Genomic DNA, 19,015 nt, shown 5'->3' with positions numbered 1-19,015 from the left:
TGTAAGCAGGCTGGAGGAGGAGCCTAAAAGCATCTTTAGGATCCACAGCTCAGTGCCAACAGGTGCCTGAGCACATCACCACTCCCCTCCTTGACTGAAGATGCTCGAGGCAACACCAGGAGCATCCTGGTCAGCAGCACAGGATGCTTGAGAGCTCATGGTCCTGCTGTCACCCCCGGCACAAACCACTGGCATGAGGTCTGAAACCAGAGAGCTGGGACCCCGCGAGAAGGATCACCGGGACCCAGCGTCTCCTCCTGAGGGACGAGGAGAGAAAGGGCTGCAGGTCCCAGGGAGGAAAGTGGTGACACAGCGCGTCTCAGCACACCAGGCATGGGCACCAAACTCTTCTATTTGGAAACAAATAAACAAGCAAGAACCTCAACAGAATTAAAGCCCCATTTTCAGCTGGCACTGCTGCGGCCGCTTTGTTCAGAAAAGTAAGAATCTGCAGTTATTTCCTCATTGGCTGTTGAAGCCAAAACCCCTCGAGATATTGCAACAGCCTCTGCAAACCCACAAAAATTCAGACATACCCAACAGAGCAGCTGCGGGCGTAAGGCTCAGCCCAGGGGTTAAAGGCTGGGGCTGGGAAAAGGAACCTGCGCTGGCTGTCTGGGCTGGTGGCCCATCCTGCCACCCCTATTTCATGCCATTTGCAGGGCATCGGCATGTCAGGGGTTGCAACAAACACTTCCCTAGAAAAAAAGCTGATGGAGGTAACATAACATCAACCATTCCCTTAAACACCCGTGCTGGAGCAAGCAGCCCAGAGTAACCGCGCGGCTCATCACCACTGCTGATGTGGGCAATGGACAGCTGGGCTGGCACCAGCCTCTGACATAACCTAAACCTTCAATAAACTGCTTCTCAAAAAAATCTACGCTGGCAGTAAACGCTTGGTTCAGCTCTAAAGCTCTCATTTGATTTCTTGCTGCTGTTTCAGAAGAACAAAACACGTGGATTTGGCCCCAGAAGGATCCACCAAGCTCCTGTAACAGGAGCGCCTGTGCCCAAAAGGCACTCCCTGACTGTGCAAACATCAGTGGCACACGCTCAGCCCCCGTGAAGGACCCTTTGTGTCCCCCAAGTGGCACTGGAGATGCTCAGGAAGGGGTTAATGCTGCTTGCAGCAGTGTCCTGCCCTCTGGGTACCAGCAGCCAGTGAGTGTGGCTGCAGGTGACGTAATGCCTGCACACCCCATCCCTACCCCATCCCTTCCCTTCCTCGCTGGAGATGTGTCAGGGACTCTGGGATGTGCCAGGGACCCACGGGACTTCTCGGAGACCCCAGCATCCTCTGCAGGCAGGGACCAGCCCAGGACAGCGCGGCTCATCTACACCCACCATCCCTTTACTGTTCTTTTTTTTCCAGCTGAACCCCGGACGCTTTCCAAGAAATGAACATTAGAAACGATCGTTATCAGCTTTCAAACCACCCTGAGCGATGGGGAGCGGGCAGCAGCTCCGCAGGGTGCAGCTCCGGCACAGCCTGCGGCTGCTGGCACCGCGCGTGCATCTCAGCCGGGAAACTCCTTCTGGTTCTGGGACCATCCCAAGTCTCACTGTTTAGGTTTGGAAACCCCCCTGTGACAACACTATTTCTGCGCAAAATGTCAAGGATGGGGCAGGGTGGCCCCTCATGGCTGGGATGGGGAGGGTTTATACAGGCAGGTTCTGGAAGTTTAGAAGAAATGCAGCTGAAGCTCACAATTAACAGGTGAAATGAGGAAAATGCTCCATTTCTCCCCCTCCACCTAACATCTCCTCCAGTAACAGCCTGCAGCCAGAGTGGGTCCTTCTAGGCCTCTGGAATAATGTAATCCTCTAAGGAGAAAGTGATTCACTCTCCTTTGATGTGATAAAAAGAGGAAAACAAGTGAACAGGAGGCACTAAACAGCCATCTTGTTAAACCCAGACAGCTCTTCCAATTTCATTTCAGAGCTGTTTATCACCATATAAAAGCCTGATACTCAGCAGACCAGATGAAGACCAGAGCATGGATGTCCCTGCCTTTCTCACGTTTATATTCCAGCCTAAATCTCACTGAGATGAATTATTTAAGTCTCAAATCTCATTCCATGCCCAAAAAAAAAACCCATTTCAATGCAGACCAGAGAAGGGACCTAGTGAAGAAGCGCTGAGGAGCGGTGCTGGAGGAGAGGATGGGCATCGCTGCACAGCGGGCTGCGTCTGCACAACTTCTGCGCAGAGGAAAACCGCGGCTGCCTGGACAGACAGCGATGGCCAGGCAGCGGTTTGCTGGTGGGCTGCTTGGAACAACAAAACGCAGATGTTTTCCTGGTTGACTAGACAAAAGCTGCGCCTGGGCTGAGAGCAAAACACACACATCATCTCTAATGCCGTGCAAGGATCTTCATGTTGTTTTGCCTCTTTCCCCTCTGTGCCATTCACCTTAATAAGAATGCTGAAGGCAGCAGGAGGGACTTTGACCTGGACACAGCCTGCATTGCTCTTCTGGCTCCGAAACCCAGCAAAACACGGTGGTCCCTGACCCCAGGGCAGCTGCAAAGGATGCTCAGCCAGCAACTGCTCCCTGAGGGCAAGCAAGGCAGTGCCAGCACCAGCACCCACAGGGGATGCTCTCCTCCTCCTCCCAGAGCACCAGTGACCTACCTGGTGACCCTTCAGGGACCCACATCGCATGCCAATCTTCTCCAAACCTAGCCAGTACTATTCCGCTCATTTCTATTTAAGCAATATATATAGCTCGGAATTGCTACTAGGAAAGCCAGGGACATATGAGCACATGTTTTCTGGATATAAGATGAAAAATGTTGCTTCTTTATGCAGCATAAGCCAAGCTACTAGCATTAAAGCATCTGGAATTAATTATCTCAGCCAGATAATGTTTCCACAGTTATTTCAGTAACGCAAACAGCTCCACTTGTCTTTGCATCCACCTACTAACAGGGACCAGAGACGGAGGCTGTGAGCGACAGCAGCAGCTCTGCACCTGCCAGGCTGAGAGCAGGAGCTGCGAGCATGAGCTGCAGCCCATCAGGAATTGGCCAAATCCCCAACCCTGCTGCACATGGAGCTGAGCATCAGAAAGCTCAAAACACAGATGAGGGCACAAAGGGGACTATTCCTGTGATTAGCATTCACCATTAGCATGGTGCCACTGCAAGGGTCTCCTTATATAAAACCAACCCAACGAAAGCAAAGCTTTGAGGAATTTGAAAAGGCAGGATCCAGCCTTTTTTTAATGCGTTTTGAGTCACTGCTCTAAGACTGAACCCTGAAACACATGAGAACAGTTTTGACGCTGAGTCACTTGAAGCAGCACGCAGCCCACCCCACAAAACCAGGAGGGATCCGTCCGCCTCTTGCACCATCCACGTACTGCTATGCAGCTAGGCTTGTTCTGGTGCATTTGCCAGAGCTTCACCCAGTGCACTGAAAAAAACCATCTACCAGCCCTTCTCCACCTCACCAAGGTCCTGTGAACACGGTAAAGCTGGCTTTCCAGTCATGTGTCTTCACCTAAATGCAACAGGATTATCCACAGCAGAACCGGAGCAGCTACTGCCACTGCTGGGCTGTCCTGCTGCTCCCATCGCTCTGAAGAGCATTTCAAGTAATCGTTTCTTATATTGTTCAATGGGGACATAAAGTGCACTAAATCACTGAGAGGTGATTTAATTACTGCTGCAGTGGCAAGCAGCAGCAATCACATCTGCTACGGTTTGCCCAGCTATACGCTAAATTCATGGCTCTGGACGGAGAGCGGAGGTGCTACAGAGAGAAGTGGAGATTCCTGAGGCTGTACGAAGCCAGAGTCCATCCCGAGAGCCGTAAACCTCGGTACAGAGCAGCAGGAATCGTGCCCGCTTGCTCTATACATTCACAGCCGAAATACACTTGACCTTCTGTGCGCTCGATCCAGTATAAACCACAGGCATCCACCGGGAGGATTAGCAAACATTTAAACTAGAAGTCCAAGTGGCTGGGTCCTAGGTAAGAACAGGCTGGATTAACACGTTTCCCGTGGCAAACTAATAAAGGTGAGGACTTGCTGAAAGCCCACACGAGAACTTGTCAAGCAGACTGTAAAGCAGAAATGATTACAAGCAACAGACGGAGTAAATCAGGCTTATTCCTTTGCAAAACACTCACAGGCACGGGGCACAAGCCCTCTACAGAGCTGAATACCACCTTTGCACTGCCCAGGCCCTCTGAACCACCACACCCCTGCTGCCGTAGACCCACCCCATCCTAAATCAGGTCTAGAAGACCAGCAGGACAGACCACCTTGTGAACAAGCCATCCCTCCCTGCTGCCTGAGCAGATCCAACTGGAACCCTCCCTTTTCCTGGCTGCAGAGGGAACTCACTGATGTTCCATCACTGGGATTTTTTGCTGTCCTCGCTCAATGCCACTGGCCAGTCCTTCGCATGAGCGTTCCCACAGCTCAGCTCCATCACCCCCGCGGCGGTCAGGCGCGACCTGCGCGCTCACAGAGCATGCAGGCAGCAAGCTCTCCTCTCCCGGTGCTCCCATGTCCCAGGGCTTCTGCTCAATACGTTTAAGCCTACGGAGGCTGGGATTTTTATTTCTTTTGACCACAGAAGAGTCTCAGATCTTGAAAGGGAAGCGTGCAGCTATTTCTGCCGCACACCAGAATCCAGACAAATTTAAGGGCACAACTGACCCAAGAAACAGCCCTCTGTGAAGTCGCCAGCGTGCCATCTCAACACATTTTTCACCATGAGCTGGAAGGAAGGAAAAAAACAAGGAGGGGGGAAGAGGAGGATTATGTTAAAAAAAAAAAACCAACCCAAAACGCTCTGCTCCAAAAGATACACAAAGTGCTGCAGAATCCTGCCTGCCCCTTCTGCAGCAAAGCCCAAGGGAAGCTGCCGATGAGTCAACAGCAGCCTGCGTCGCCGACCGAGGAAAGGAAGTCCAATCTCAACACTCGAGAACAAAGTGTGCTGGTTCATACAGTACATGCTGAGAAGGAAGGCTCGGCAAGCCCTCGCCGGGCTGGGAGCCGCGCTGCTGCAAGGAGCCAGCCTGGCCAGCAGCCAGGGCTCCCGCTGCACGCGGAGGGAAAGGGAGAGGTGAAGTCCAGCCACTGCTGGGACATCTGCACCGTGCTGCCCCGCTGCCATGCCCCACACCGCGGCACAGACTGCTCCTGGGGTTGGTCTCTCCCCTCCACCAGAACCGCTCCTTCCCTGCGCTGGGTGTGCTGGATCATAAAATCATAGAATCACCAGATTGGAAAAGACCCACCAGACCATGGAATCCAACCATTCCTATCAAACACTAAACCATGTCCCTCAGCACCTCGTCCACCCGTCCCTTAAACCCCTCCAGGGAAGGTGACTCAACCCCCTCCCTGGGTAGCCTGTTCCAGTGTCCAATGACCTTTTCTGTGAAAAATTTTTTCCTAATGTCCAGCCTAAACCTCCCCTGCTGGAGCTTGAGGCCATTCCCTCTTGTCCTGTCCCCTGTCACTTGGGAGAAGAGGCCAGCACCCTCCTCTCCACAACCTCCTTTCAGGGAGTTGTAGAGAGCAATGAGGTCTCCCCTCAGCCTCCTCTTCTCCAGGCTGAACACCCCCAGCTCTCTCAGCCGTTCCTCATAAGGCCTGTTCTCCAGCCCCTTCCCCAGCCTCGTTGCTCTTCTCTGGACTCGTTCCAGAGCCTCAACATCCTTCTTGTGGTGAGGGGCCCAGAACTGACCCCAGGATTCAAGAAGCAGCCTCGCCACTGCTGAGTAAGCCCTGCTAGGATGAGCCAAGGTGTCCGTCCCTCCACCGGGAGCAGAGGATAGGAAAGACAGGGATGTGCCCCGGTGCTGCACCCGTTACTGGTGCACCAGTTAGTTCTCCTCCCTGACCCAGTACATCCACCCCCAACACCGCTCCCTGCCAGCAGCCCTGCGTCCCTCCTCTTGCACTGACGCTGTTATCGCAAAACCATAACGCAAACACCCCTGCCAACAACTCTGCACCCTCTCAAAGAACTGCTGGACCTCCTGGAAATGTTGAGGCAGCTCCTCATGGGACAGGAGCTCACTGAAGAGCAACAGAGCTCCAAGGAGATGAATGCCGGGCAGTCCCACACCTGCACCAGCTTGATGGAGCTGCTTTACCTGCAGGTGTGGCTGTTAGGAGAGAAAGGACAGAGTGGACCCAAGGGAGGAGAAGAGGACAGTGACACAAACCCCACGCCGACATGGCAGATGGCGTCTGCGCCATCGCCGAGCTGGTACTTGCAGAGGTTGTGCCTTCCTGTTGCCACAGCACTTTCTGTTTTCTGTTAAAACAGGGCCACAGCAATGATGCAAGTACAGATCTGCAACGCCAAGAGTATCTGGGAAGCCTGCCAGCAAGAAGCAGCCTTCCTGCTCATCCTCCTGCTGTGTGCAAATTCACAGGAAACAGAATCTACAGCACATACTAATGTGGCTTAATGTGAGATCCAAGAGACACCTCGAGATCCTGCCTGCCTCCCTGACAGCCTGGGGAAGGAGCTGCATGCCAAACACGTTAAATCATGAAATAAAAAAGGAATTAAAGCCTGTACAGGTGCATAAAATCCCACATAGGTGCTGCTGCTTTACAGAGTGATGGTCTCCGCCGAGCAAGCTCAATGCGCCGCTGTGCGTGGCAACTTCACCGAGGGCAGCGGGAAGGGACAAGCTGCAGTCAGGTTCCTCCACACCCACTCTGCAGAAGGGACTTCACAGCATCCATGAGCATCACTTCACAGCATCACTTCACGAGCATCCATGGCAAACCAGCAAGGCACATCTTCCCCTTCGGTGGATCACAGCGTGACCTCTGGAAAGACAGAGCTCACCAAAAGCTTCTCTTTCCCCCTTACAACAGGAGTTGTACCCACAGACCTGATGCTGTGACTCTTCCTGCTACTTCACCCTGCATAATCCTTAAACTCAAACCGTGCTGAGATGCTCCAGCTTGGCATCCAGCACCCAACTGTGCCCCCACACCAGACTGGGACCTTGTACCTGGTTCAATCACTGACTTATGGTGGAAATCTCCATACCTCAGTTTACCCATTGGTAAAATAACTGCAGAGCTCACACAGGGGCTGAAGCTTGACTCTGTTTCTGGAAAGCCAGTGGAGATCCTTTGGCTACGGGCTCCAGCAGAGGTGGGAGGCACTGTCATCACTGGGATGCAGTCTCATCACCACCCACATCCCATGCGCAGAGGTCACCACCCTGCTGCTCTCCACCTGCTGGAAGGGAAATTCAGCTCAACTCTTTTCTCCCCTGCTCTCAAATGACTGCAAGCAGCTTTTCTCGCCATGCTGCAACCCTTCAAGCTTTGGACAACTCTTAGGTGTGTTACCGTACAAAATAACCCCCTTTTCAGTAGCGATGAGCCAGAAATGACTGTGGAGAGGAAACAGCTGATCTGCATTGCCTGATGACCCTGGTGGCCAGTTGCAGCATCCATGCCTTGTGGGACACTGAGGCAAGAGAAGCTGCACCTCTTCCCCCACTGCTTTCCTGACTTTTCCTGCACTGCGATTTGTGTCCTAGAAAGGACCTTCGAGTTTAAGGTGGCTCTGAGTGAAGGCATTTTGAGACAGCTGCTTTCTGGGAAAAGCATTTCTTAAAACACAGTTCTTTCCTTCTGCCTCACCCCCAGCTTTTGGCATTTTAGAGCTCCAGACAAATAAAAATGTTTCAAAAACCTAATTTTCAGCTTTGGAGGCACAAAACCTAGAGGCAGGGTGCGGGTAGGAAGAGCTCGTTTCCAAGCACCCAGGTGGGAGATGAAAAGAGCAGCAGCGGCTGTGTACGAGGCACCTTCCAGAGGGCAAGAGACATCTCAGGAGCAGGAAGGGACTGTCACACCCTCTGCTGCGGAATCTGCTCCCTGCCCATCAACTCAGTGCAGGAACCAGACTCCTGAGGTCACAGGATGATGGGTCGAATATTCTTTTGTAGGTAGTGCCTGATCTCCAGCTCCTGGGGCTGTAGTGGCTTCTCCCACCCTGCCTCCCTCTAGGAATTTCAGATGGAAATGGCTGTTAGGAATATCAACAGCACCACCCCAGCACCCATCCCCTGCTGCTGCAACCGTAGGGGCAGGATACTCTGTCCCACCTCCTTGAGGAGGGGGAAAAGCTCTGACAGCGAGGAAGAGCGGCAGCTGCTGGGCTCCAAATTTCCTGGTGTAGGAAAAAAATCAGCACTGGGATTCTTTTCAGCAGAGAAAGGAATTCAGATTGCCCACATCCAACACAGGGAGGATCTGTTGGACTTATGTGAAATGTTCTGTTTGAGGAGGGGAAAAAGGCAAGTTTGGAAGCAAGAGGAAAAGCAGCGGAGAGCCCATGGGGAAGGACCAGCAAGGCTGGTCAGTGCTGCCAGAGGGATGTGGGGACAAATTATACTAGGGAGATAAATGGAGTTGCAACGCCTTATAAGGCTGCTCTCTTTAGGCAGAAGAAATACAGTCATCTCGTGAAAAAATACTTGACATTTCTCCAAAGGAGGGCAAGCTGCAAGAGGGAGTTGTCTGACACTGGAGATACAAAGGGACTGCCTTCTTCATCTGTCCTTGGCAGCCGGGATGCTGCTCTCTCCATCCCCAGCTTTCGCATCAGTGACCCGAGTGGGAAAACATTGCGGGCAGGGATGCTAACGGAGAGAGAACTGCTCAGGAGGAGCACACCTGTCTCTGCTGTGCCTTCTGGTGTGCGTGCAGAGACACGCTGCCCTGATTAAAAATATCTGGCAGTGTCACTGCTTGTCCTCCTGGGATGCGCATCATGGCCACAAACCAGGTGCAACCATTAACGCTGCTGTAAAATGAGCTCTTCATTCCACTCACATCACACTAGCGAAGGCAGAATACCCTGAGCAGGATCCAGCCTGAGGACAAAGCCCTTCAGGCCACGCTCACTGTCTTGTCAGAAAAAGAGAGATGGTTCAGGCAAATGAGACGCGATGCAGGACAGACAGATGGAACAACAAGAGAGGAAAGATATCCGAGGAAGCTAAGGCATGATCCCACAGCAGTCCATGAGGACCAGCCTGAGATGAGCAGAGCATGTCGCAAACCCAAAGGGGCTGCAGAAATCCACCTGGGATTAACCGAGAGTGATGGAGCCACTAACGAGAGTCTTTGGGAGATCACAGAGAACACGTCAGGTTTCAGAAGACCACACGACCTGCCTTTGGAAAGAACAGTCGGGGAAAACCACTGAAACACATAAACAAGCAACCTATAGTAAAAAACAACATAGAAAATAACAGGGGGTAAGAACCATCCAACATGGGTTGGGACCTCTGCAAGAAGAGCAGATGGGACCTATCTCAGCTTAGCAAGGCTTCAACACCACCTATCAGGAGATGTTCCCAATGTCCATGGGCTGTGCCAAGATCCCTGTGGGGCAAGGGTTCCTCATGCAGACACGGGCTACACTTGCTCAGTTGCCTGAGTTTAACTCCAATGAAGAGGACGTCATAAACTCTTCGGAAAGCAAGGCTTGAACTCAAAACAGGGCTGAGGAATTGAAAGAAGAGCTGGAACTACTGCAACAGGCAGTTCATCAAGGGTCATGGAGTAGTGTCCAGCTGGAGAATAATTAAATGAGCAAAATAACCTTAAGAAATGGAAAAATCTCCAGAGAAGGATCTGAAGGTGGAAGTGAAACCCAAGCACAGAGTGAGTGGGCAGTGCCAGGCTCTGGCAGGGTTCTGATGTCCCCCTCTGAAGCCCGTGGTCATGTCCCTGTGGTGACACGGGCAAAACCAGGGGAAACCTGGGAGATGGCGACAAAAACATTCACAACTCCAGAAAACAGCCTTTGAGGGAAGCTTAAAATTACTGTATATGTTCAGTCTAGAGGAGAGAGGACTGACTAGACATGACAGTGGTCAAAAACATGTGAAAGGTATTGGGAAAGGGCTGATGCCAGGGGATGGGGACCCAGGGGGGATGACCTGCACCAGGCGCTGCTTTAGGAGCATCCCTGTACGGGAACAGGCGGGACGGGCAGAGCTGCCCTGGCAACCCCTGGAAACAAGGCTTGGGGAGAAGAAGAGGGGTACGACTGCAGCCTGCCCTGCGCCCCGACAGCCCCCAGTGCAGGGGTCTGGGATGCAAAGCCGCAGCCGATGAGCGTGGGGAAGCAGTGCCTGTGGGCAGCCGGGCAGCCCACCGCTCAGGCTGGATTTCCACGGGCACCGCAGCCCAGGCAGCACTGAGCTCTCACTTTCCAGCTGGAAATAGAACCTCAGCTGGGGAGCAGAGCGCTTGTGAGCCCAGACTGCGGTTAGCTATCAAAGACAACAGAAAAAAGATATTCCACACACAGAGAGGGTTTTTTCCCCCCTCTTCTCTTTTTGGGGGCTTGTATTTTTTTTTCCCAAGGATTAAATCAACTCAACAGCCCCCTTTACAACTTCCCTTTTGATGTGTTCAGACTCATTAAAGTTTCATTTCTTTCTCTGTTTTCCCCGGGGGAGGAAGGGGAGCGTATACAAAAGTTTACTTCAGAAGCGGGGTCGGCAGCTGCAGCAGCAGCTGCTCTTGCTGTGGGACAAGCGGAGCCTCCGCAGGCCCCCGTGCCTTGCCCAAATCCCTCGGCGAAACACATCCTCCTGCAGCCACCTCGCTCCCCCACGCAGCCCCAGCATCACGCTGTTTTCCCTCTTCCACGCCACGAAGACAGAGCACGAGAGATGCCAAGCTCCTGCAAACCCAGTGAGTTTTCAGGTCTAACCTTGCAAGTTTTCAGGTCTCACTGTGCAGGTTTTGGGGTCCCTTCCTGACCCATCCAGTTCCCCACAGCCTCAGCCACTGCCCTGGCATAATCCCCCGTGCACGGCGAACGCGAAGCAGCTCCCCCACGTTTCTTTTTCGCCTGAGCAGCTGTTTAAGCAGCTATTTTAGAACTCAGTTCCCTATTTTAAAATAGCTAATGAGGCACCGATCTAGAGCGATAGACGTCATCTCTACGAGGTCCAGGAGATGCCTGTCTATTCACTAGACTCCTTTTCACAAGCCCCGAAATCTCAGCATGCCCATCACGTTTCCAACACGCACAAACAGCTTACGTGGTACGGAGGGAAGTTTTTAATTTAAGGAGCAACTTCTGCACCCCTGCCACGAAATACCAGCAATAGAGCCACGTGTTTCTAGATGGAGATGCATCAACCAGCCAGGCAGAAGCTGACCTTCTGGGTGGTTTTCCGTGGGTATTTTTTTTTTTTTATCCTCCTTTTGGTTTTATCAAGGCTTTTTAGAATTCCCCGATCAAGAAGAAAGGAGGAGCTGGCCCACCTGGCACAGCTTATTGCTGCCAACCAAGAAAGGCTGAGCACGCCTGAGAGGGACTTTCACAAAGCAACTATAGTGTTGCAGGGGGGATCCCTGTGCAAGCCCAGGGTTCCATGTGTTCCCCTTCCACGCTCTCCGAGACGACGTGCGCTCTGCCAGGCAGAGGGAATCCCGCTCGCTTACCTGACCACGGGCTCTGGGATGGCCTCGGCGCTCGCGGGCACCTGCACGCCCTTCTCCCACTCCTGCCTCCAGGGATCAGCTAGGATGTAGTATTCATCAGGGCTCAGTTGGAAGGAGTCCGGGATCTTCATGGCCGTTATCAGATCCGTACGGAAAACCTGCATGGGAAAAAAACCAAACATCTAGCAGGCAGGGTGAAGGGGTCTGGCAGAGGCTGGGTGCACACGTGCTTGGGGAAACAGTCCCCAAGGGACAGCACAGGGGGTGCCTGCGTCCTCCCCGACAGCACAGCCTCAGGGTGTCACCTCATGTCACCTATGGACGAGGCTTGGGCAGGATTTAAGGAAAAAAAGGTTCATAGGTAGCAACTTGGCAGCGTTGAGAGCCCAAGCCCCAGTGGCTGCAACCACTCCAAGGTCCCCAGTCCCAGGCAAAGGTGAAATCCAGCCACAGGGTGCAAGTTGTGACACGGACCACAAATTACGTCACTGCCCCAAGCACCTTCACGTCCCTATCATGTCACTGAGCAGGGACAGCCAAAAGCAGAGAGTACAATTGCTCCACTGGTGATTGTACTGAAGAGCAAAATGCAAAATAAAACCAGTTACAGCTGGAAAACACCCAACTAAAAGGTGATCTAGGTGCCTTCTTACACATCCACAGCCAGAAATTTTTCCTGACCCAGTAAATCTCCTGTAAGTTTGATGCTGGACCCCTTCTCTATGAAAACTGGACAGTAATGGGCTTATTGTCCGTCTCACTCCTGTCCCTGCGAGTCCTCCCTGAATAAACCACGATGAAAAACTCATTCCAAAAAGATCCCTCATGGTAAAAAAGGCTTTCCATCCAGAGGGCTGGCTGACAGCAACGACTCGAGCAATCCTGCCTCTTGCAGGGTAAAAATAAATGGCAAATGAAAAAACGGATGATTTCTCCTCTCTACTGCCTGCTATTAGCTGAAATAATAACCGAGGGTGCCAGCAATCGTGTCTGGACATCACCTCGCTCTATCCACTCCATCCCTACTACTTCTGCCGTACCTTCTGTGGGGCCAGGATGGATCAGGTGTTTTCCTTGGATGCTGTTTAATCTGTTTGCAGGGTCTGTTCTCCAAATGAGTATTGCTTTGTCAGACCACACGGGATACAACACGGTTTTACACTTTCAATACAAAGTTAACACACCTTGGAGAGTATTTGGGAAACCAAATCGGTGGAGATGCAGGAAACTAGACATTAACTAAGACCCCTGAGACCAGTATTTAGGTCAGTTTGTTTAATCCTAAGAGTCTCAGCTGCTAACCCAATTAGAGATAAATACGATACATAAACAACCTTTTGTATGTTGGGACTCTCTTTGAATTTTACTGGTACCTTCCTCGTGATGCGTCTGCTCGGAGATGTTTTTGCCTATGTCTATATAAACCTGATTTGAGTTGGCCAGACACAGCCTCAGCACATCCTTCAATAAACATAATTAACAGCCTACATATTACAGTCAGAATTAGGCTCAGTTTGAGAAAGATCAGGTTCCTTTAAGTCTCTATGTGCTACAAATGCATGGTTACAGATACCACAGTAACCTTTTAATATGCTGCCAGTGTGAGACATTTAAAAAAAAATTTAAGACAGACATTAATTAAACATGAGAAGGGATATGCGAGATATCATAGTCCTTCCAGTGCTGCGTGTCTGCACATCGGAACAAGCAAAGTAACCCTATTATAGCTCATTTTCTAAAACACAGTGTAGAAACGCACCCCATTCTCGACACCCCCGCGCTGCCAGGGTCACGCTCAGGCAAACGGCATCTCCTTTTCCCAGTTTTGGTGCCCACCTCCAACGGGGACACCCCTAACCCAAGCGAGCCTCCTCACCTTGGATACCCCCCGCTGTGCTGGTGGCCGAGATGCTCCTCCACGCCTGGACCACGCACGGTTGAGGGCAGCATCGGGAGCCGGTGCCACCTCCCTGCCTGGCCACTGGCACCGGGACAGGAGCATCGCAGCACATCACGCTTGCTCTCGGGATTTGCGGGAAAAGCCAGGCAGGAATGGTTTCCAAAGATGCTGGGCATCCAACAGGTTCACAAAACTCGCTGGACTGGACCCTGCTGACCCTCCACCTCCCTCGCCGCCAACTCGGCTGCCTCCTGAGGACATTCCCTTCAGTGCTGCAGGGTGCAAGAGCACGGCATCACCCTTCCACGGCACAGGAATATTCACAATTCCTCCACAAATGAGTCCAGCGTGGTCCTGGCAGTGCGGGCATGTCCTGGCAGGCAGCACAACGCAGCAGGCTTCTCCTCTTCTCCTGCTCCACCACAAAAGCAGCCACGGGGGACACGGGGCTGCCCTTTCCAGGGCAACCAGCCCTAAGGAAACTCCAGACACATCCTGAGAGGTGTTCCCCCTCCCTGGGGAGCTGGCATCCTCTGCAGCACTTTCCAGAACCTTATAGCAAAGGAGGATGCCTGCTTTCTCTTGCAAAGGCAGCACCAGGCAACAGCCTGAGAGGTGATGGCCCCATCGCTTCGAGGCTTTATGTCAACGCCTGGCCCATCACCTTCCTCCCAGTGATGGAGAGAGAGATGGGGGACCCCGAACCAGCGTGGCCGGTGTTGTGCAACCAGCCCAGGAAGGAGCTGGCAGCGCTGCTGGGGAGCACTGGTCCCTCCTGAGAGCTGCCTCCTGACGAGGTGCTAAGGGACATGGTTTAGTGTTTGATAGGAATGGTTGGACTCAATCCGGTGGGTCTCTTCCAACCTGGTGATTCTACGATTCTATGATCCATGGGCAGGAAACAAAACAGCTCCATCTGATCCTCTTGTCAGAAACTAAACTCAGTTTGCTTTGCTTATAACTATCATTTAGATCATTTCCCTAGCACCCCCAGCTGTCTGCTGGCGTTGGGAGTCCAGGGATCCCCACAGCATCCCACGGGCAGCTGGCCGTGCACCCCACGCTCTGAACCAGCAGAACCAGCCTCACCAATGCTTTGCAACATCCTCATCAGCTGCAAACCCCTCCAGCAAACCGCCGCGCGTACCTCACAGCCTCCGTGTTGGAAAAGGCAGCACTGGGATCAGCCCTCAGTCTAATTTCTCCCCTCTGCACCGTGTGGATCCCAGGCTTGTGTTTTCCTGCATTAAGTCTTCCCCAAATTCATCCCTTCTGGCTTTTCAGCTCACATTGGCGTAGAAGCTTGGTTTTAATTTTAAGCCAAATAAGCACGATCGTATCTATTTCCCTGAAGATGATAAGGCACATCGCAGGCTGGATTTGCAATCTCACGACTTCATTTATTTAGTCCTTCTTGGAAAACAGATAAGCTCGTCCATCCAACGGCAGCACGCACGCCCACGCTTTATCACAGCGATGCCTCCGTCTTTTCATGAAGAACTGGAAATGCTCAAATTATTAACTATCAAAGCAGAACACTTTAGAAATGATAGAACGGCACAGAAATTGTAAAGGAAAGCAGATCAGTTGTCTGGAAATCTCCCAACAGCTAATACGCTCAAATTGTAATCTAAATGTCTTTTTGTTTTGAATTGTCTGGGATTAGGGTTGGGAAAAGACTCAATTATTCTACTCAAACTCTTCTGAATTATTTATGAAAACTAAATAAAGGATAAATTGGGCACTGATGAACTGAGGACCTGGCGGTGAAGAGAAAGTTGGGTACCAGAAAACAAGCAATTTTCCCTCAATAGGAGTGTTTACTGTTTCTCCCCTTTCACAGGAGACGACAAATTGTCTGTGAGGCTCAGCTGCCCCGTTCCTGGCTCCCCCCACCACCCCCGCAGCCCTGGCCACGCTCTGGCCTCCCACTCCAGCCCGGCAGCGGGATCCAGTTTATTGCCTATTGATCTGCCAGCGACAGAGAAGGCCAAACTGAGACATTAACTTTATTATCTCTGCTTGCTCGGGAACCTCCAGCAGGTTTCAGCAACGCTCAGAGATGCATCGCACCGATGCCCAGGGCACAGCCTCGCCCTTTGCTAGAATCAGCTTTAAAAATGGGGAAAAAGGACACGAAATTGGGAAATCCCTAAATGCTCTCCTTTCTATCTTCCAAGCAAGAGGGACAAGGAGTTGGGGTCTGCACATCCTCAGGCAGGGAATGGCACATGAAGAAAGCCTCCCTCCTGGTCCCACTCCTGCACGGGTGAGCAACGAGGCGCGTTTCCCAGCAGGGCAAGGTGAGAAAAAAGCAAAATTGAAGGAGGTGCCCAGTGTGCCCCCAGGAGCTGCAGCAAGGAGGTGAATCCAGCCCCTCGCTCCCAGCACTGCACCCATCACCGCCTTCCCTCGCTGCCGACAGAGCCACGCATCATAAATCACAGACTCATTTAGGTTGGAAAAGACCTTTATCCTAGGATAGAGTCCAACCTCTAACCTAGCACTGACATTTCCACCACTAAACTATGTCCCTAAGCACTACATCTACACATCTTTCTATGATACTTATGCTACACAACTTTTGTAGACGCAAGAGGTTTGTGACTTGTTAAAATATACATGCACAGAGGGGACACAAAACTACTTCAGAGCTGCCTGGGCAAGCATGAGAGGGTGCAGGGCTCTCCTTCACACCACGATGCCTCCAGTTTGCTATCAAACCAGCGATGTATACTCACACTCCAGAGTTCACTGAAGTTGTTGACACCTCTCCACTACCACTCGGCTTCAAATAGCACTGAAAGCAGATGCTGAACAAACAATAAACAGAGCTGAAAAAACTTTGACCTTGGTCATGTATCGGATTCTATGGGAAGACAACGAAAACCTGTCCGTAACGCAGGGAAGACCAGATAAATCCGGCAAAATGCAGGTGTCTGTGGACATTAAGTGATGGATGAAGAGTAAGAATTAATAAAAATACTCCTGAATATGCTATTCTGTGGCACAAGTGTATCCAAGGAGGCAGTAGGCACAAACCATCAAGGACTACATGAAAGCAGCAAGTGATACAGCAGGATCCTTCGCCTCCTCTGCCACTGCCCATCAACTTCGCATCTCAGCTTCCCACTCACAACCACATCACTCATACACAAGGCAGCAGGTTTAACTCCCAGTGTGATCACATAAACCTTATGTTATGGACCAGGGTCTATCAGAGCAAACCAAGGAGGACACTGACCTCTCCCCAGCAGCTGAGGTGACCAACACAGAGGTCCTGCTGCTCCAGCTGTCCCACCAGCCCTGTGGAGAAGCTATCAAATCACACACAGAGTCCTGTCCAGATCTTTTCATGTAGGAAACTACTCCTAGATAACTATTGCTCCCTGGACCAAAGAACTACAGGGCAGTCACAGACTCCAGTTCAGCCCTCCTGCCCCAGCACCACCACTGCCAGCCACAGCCTGGTCTTGCCAACCCAACTGCTCTGGGTCAGCTCCATTTCCAAGGTCTGCAAGCCTTTACGTCACCCTCAGCACTCACATCCCACTGACCAGGCAAGCCTGTATTACAGATCTTTACTATTTCCCCTTCCTTTCAGCCCAAGGGTTTGCAGCGCCGCACTGACCGCCTCCCCAGGACAGTGGGTCTCACCAGCCCAGCAACGGGAAAAGTCACCAAAGCCATCACAATCCTCAAAGATACATCAATATTTGCTGTTGTGAAGCAAAAGTTGTATTGACTTTATCTCTCTCTCAAAAAATAATCCCTCTGAGCTAATTCAATATAACACATCTTGCGATTTTCACATCCTAACGCTTCAGTCCACCGCAGCCTGCACGGGAAGGATGCTCCTGCGGTTACGCAGAGACCTGCAAAAGAGGAGTTGGATTCAGCTCCTCCATGAGCCACAAGCACTTTGTGCGTTGGCCACCACCTTGCAGAGGATTTGCTGCTTTCCCCACCAGACGCAGCCCTGAGAGGTTGTTCCCTGCACCCCTGAGGTGGCTGCTTGGCCGCAAGGCACTGCAGGAGCTCTAGTATGGACCAGCATCGATTTGTCCAAGACCTGGACACCCTCTGGACACTCACCCCTTGGAGATGCCACAGCACGCTGAGCCTCGCTGCGATGGGCACACCACAAGGCATCAGGAACCCTTAGCAAAGGACTCCCAGGCCGCACTGCTGTGCGGTACCATTCCTCCTCTTCCTCCCCCCCAGCTGGCCAGCCCCTTTCCGAGCCTCTCCACCACTGTTCTGTGCAATCCTCATATCGATTTCCAGGTTCTCTGCCTCATTCACAAACCCCTCTAATAAAGTGGCCCATCAATCTCACTGCCATTCAGCTCCCACTTCACGCGCTCTGTCAAGGGCTTCGCTTTTCAAGTGACTGCACTGTAGGTTTAAGCCTGCCAATTATCCCTTTAGCCCCAAACACCAACCCAAACCCACCAAATTCAAATCCTATGGTAACGGCTTTGCACTCATAGGAAACTGGCTCCTGATTAAGAGCCAAAAAGCTGTATCTGTTTTGGGCTTAAAATGGAAATGAAAAGAAACTCATCTAGCGCTGGGTTTAATTAGCTTTTAGAACTGCAGCCAGTCCAGGAACTGCCATGCAGGATGGGGCAGGGATGCTCGCACCCAGCGAGGCGGCACGGCCTCAGCATCAACCAACAGGGATGGGCACAGAGCCGGGCTGCTGGCTCCAGGTGCCTGCTGCAAACCAGCCCAGGTGAAAACCAGCTCCGAAGGGACCAGGCAGCTCAGCCAAACGCAGATGGGCTCCCCTGCGCACGAGGCTTTCTGAGCCAGCAGGAATTGTGTTACAGATTTTCCCCTACATCTGCACTCGGCTGACCTTGGGGTTTTCACGCGTTGCTCTTATGGCAGAGGGACAAGCTCCGTCCCTGCTTCCAGCACTGGGATGGGATGAAAGCAGAAATGTTTACAAGCAGAAATATTTGTATCCCCATTTGTTTTAGCAAAAATAAACCTCTCCAAAGCACTCCACACTGCCAAGCACTGTTAGGAAATACAACAGAAAAGAAGCCCATCATTCAAAATCAAGTGCATGCTTGAAAGCGCAACCCACTGACCAGGGAGAGGGCAGGTAGGGGAGGTGGGAAGAGACTCACCACAGCCCACGTCTTATATTCAAACCTGTTCCTTTCTATAACCCATCAAATCTGCAATCCTCCCTTGACTCCCTCACATCCACAGCAGTGATGGGGGATCTCGCAGGGATGATCTCTCCACAGCGCACTCTGAGCATCGCTGTGAAGGACGGGCAGCAGCGGGTCACTGAACCAAGGATGTGGGAGTGCTTCTTGATGCCAAGAAAACAGGTTTTCTTTAGGTTTTGGTTCAACACCCTTTTTCCTCCCCTGGCAGTCACGTCCCACATAATCCCCCTACCGATGAGCCCCTTCCTCGATCCACAGCAGGACCAGGGAGCCTCTGGCTGCCTCATTTGCAGGGCTCCCTCCTCGTTTCCAGCCAGCGCTACTAGCCCTTCACTCTCTCAAGCATAAAATTGTTTGTTGTAGCTCATGAGTCACAAGGATTTTTAGAGAAAGAGAAAACAACGGGAACAATGGGAGCCCTGGGAATAGTTTTTGGTTGTACA

The 19,015-nt window shown here is 51.9% G+C and overlaps 2 protein-coding genes across 5 annotated transcripts in view; one reads left to right on the top strand and one right to left on the bottom strand.

The window, feature by feature from the left end:
* SKP1 (S-phase kinase associated protein 1) overlaps positions 1-19,015 on the top strand; it is a 259,109-nt gene that overhangs the window by 110,039 nt on the left and 130,055 nt on the right. The window lies entirely within an intron of this gene.
* Positions 1-19,015, bottom strand: part of JADE2 (jade family PHD finger 2) — a 182,451-nt gene that overhangs the window by 42,361 nt on the left and 121,075 nt on the right. For all 4 annotated transcript variants that reach the window (XM_069869377.1, XM_069869376.1, XM_069869375.1 and 1 more), the window contains exon 4: positions 11,484-11,641. In XM_069869377.1, the coding sequence (XP_069725478.1) occupies positions 11,484-11,641 (158 nt within the window). The remainder of the gene's footprint in view (positions 1-11,483; positions 11,642-19,015) is intronic.

Source organism: Phaenicophaeus curvirostris, chromosome 15 (assembly GCF_032191515.1).
Source record: "Phaenicophaeus curvirostris isolate KB17595 chromosome 15, BPBGC_Pcur_1.0, whole genome shotgun sequence".
NCBI classification, from domain to species: domain Eukaryota; kingdom Metazoa; phylum Chordata; class Aves; order Cuculiformes; family Cuculidae; genus Phaenicophaeus; species Phaenicophaeus curvirostris.
This window is presented reverse-complemented; position numbering and strand designations above follow the sequence as displayed.